The sequence below is a fragment of the Poecilia reticulata genome, linkage group LG16 (assembly GCF_000633615.1).
Source record: "Poecilia reticulata strain Guanapo linkage group LG16, Guppy_female_1.0+MT, whole genome shotgun sequence".
NCBI classification, from domain to species: Eukaryota; Metazoa; Chordata; class Actinopteri; order Cyprinodontiformes; family Poeciliidae; genus Poecilia; species Poecilia reticulata.
The window spans coordinates 1,308,513-1,310,457 of record NC_024346.1 but is presented as its reverse complement, the minus strand read 5'-3'; the positions used below and the strand labels follow the sequence as shown (position 1 = coordinate 1,310,457).

The window sequence follows — 1,945 nt, the reverse complement described above, 5'->3', positions numbered from 1 at the left end:
TAAGCACAGTGCTGCGGCGGCGGCCATCTTTACTGCCGTAAGCACAGTGCTGCAACGGCGGCCATCTTTACTGCCGTAAGCACAGTGCTGCAGCGGCGGCCATCTTTACTGCTGTAAACAGATCACATTTCTGGTTTTCCATCTAATATAACCTTTAACCTCTCAGGAAAAAACACATAAAACAGAATCCTTTGATCTCCATGGCAACCATTCAGCTGTAAAAAAACCAAACACAAAAACGCCTGGGTGGACTTAGCCCCGCCTCCGAGGCGCAGCTCCGCCCCCACTTCGCTCCTTCAGACTAACCAGCAGCAATTAGCACCTGCTGAGCTCATTATAGGAGCTGCTGCTCAGAGCATCGCTGGTAAAAGTGTTGTTAAAGGGTTAATAGAGGAGCCAGTGAGATAACGTACTGGAGGCGGAGCTTCAGAGGCAGCAGGAGTTCTTAAAGAGACAGAGGCCCAATTTGAAGGTGCTTCATCAACAGGGGGCGGCAGAAACTGTTTTCCACACAACAAAACTTGGAGTAGGATTCAATAAAACCGTCAGTGGTTTAAGTTGTTGGTATTTGATGGGGTCTGATTGGTTAATAAATTTAAATGTTTAAATTGTGGTTTTATTAAGAGGGAGGATCTGGCTGGTACTCACGCAGTGTAGGAGGGAGGGGTAAGTAGTAGGCGGCAGAGTCCTCCAGGAGACTCAGGACGTTGTCCAGCCCCGCCGCCGCCGCCTGCCCCACCTGCGTTTCCTGCAGCTGCCGTCCGGCCGTCCGGACCGAGTCAGCGGCTCGCTCCAGCTGGTCCAGAGCTCCGTCCAGGCCGTCCACCACCCACACCTGGACATCATCCAGAGTCAAAAAGAAGGCGTCCTTCAAGTGAGTCATCACCTGAGGACGGAGACAGTAATTTTAAGTCCGGGACATCTGCTGATCCGCCGCCAAGAGTGGAGCTGTTTCTTTGGTTTGTGCTTTAGGCACTTTTGCTAACTTTGAAAACATTTAGTTATCAAAAGTCATTCCAAATAATCGCTTCCTGAAAGCCAAACCGCACAGCAAGATGTGTAATAACACATGTGGCCCAGTGGAGGGCGATGTAACGCATGTAGAGTCATTGACATCCAACAGGTGGCAGTACAACGAGCATCTTAGCATTAGCTTCCACTAATCACCATGTTAATGTAGCATTTCAGCGTTAGCTAGTTAGCTTCCACATATTACTGTCTTAATGCATCACTTTAGCATTGGCTTCCGCTACCTACTACGTTGGTGCTAGCTATAGCATTAGTGGGACTGTTTGTTGTTAGCCCTTTAGGTTTAGCACAGCTAACTGTTTAGCTAGCCGTCTTCTTGCTCGTTCCTTATTTAGCTCTGATCTCAGTAGCATCTCCGGCTCCGGAGCTTTTCAGGGTGTTGCTGCCTGAAGGTTCGCTCGGCTCCTGACCTCCAGCAGGTTCTGGAGAACTCACCTCCTCTGTGGACTGGTTCAGGATGGGAAAACTCCTCTCCAGGCTGTCCAGACCCGTCAGAGCCAACCTGTTGGCGAGGTCGACTGGAGAAGACACGATAAGTCAGAGAAACCAGTTCATGGGCTCCATGCGTCCAATCACAGAACCAACAGAACCGGGCTCACTCTGGGGCTCCAGACTCTGGAGGAGGGGCGTGGCCCGTCTCAGGGCTTCTTCAGACACGCCGCGAACTCCGACCTCTGCCACGCCCCCCACGAGGCCCAGCAGGGGGTAGCGCTCTTTGACCCCGGAGAGGACGGAAGACACGGACCGGAACACGGAGCGGACCAGAGGCAGATGGGAGGCTCTGAGCAGGGCGCTGGTCTGAAACGGGTCAGAGAGCCGTCACAGCAAGAACCGGAACCAGAGCCAGAACCGGAACCGGAGATACGGAACCGGAACTAGAGCCGGAACCGGAACCAGAGATACGGAACCGGAACTA

General features: G+C 52.4%; 1 protein-coding gene across 1 annotated transcript in view; it reads right to left on the bottom strand.

The window, feature by feature from the left end:
• LOC103477535 (perilipin-2-like) overlaps positions 1-1,945 on the bottom strand; it is an 11,853-nt gene that overhangs the window by 7,510 nt on the left and 2,398 nt on the right. The window contains exons 2-4 of the mRNA XM_017309316.1: positions 1,629-1,827; positions 1,465-1,547; positions 649-886 (exon numbers count right to left, since the gene is read on the bottom strand). Of these exons, the coding sequence (XP_017164805.1) occupies positions 649-886; positions 1,465-1,547; positions 1,629-1,827 (520 nt within the window). The remainder of the gene's footprint in view (positions 1-648; positions 887-1,464; positions 1,548-1,628; positions 1,828-1,945) is intronic.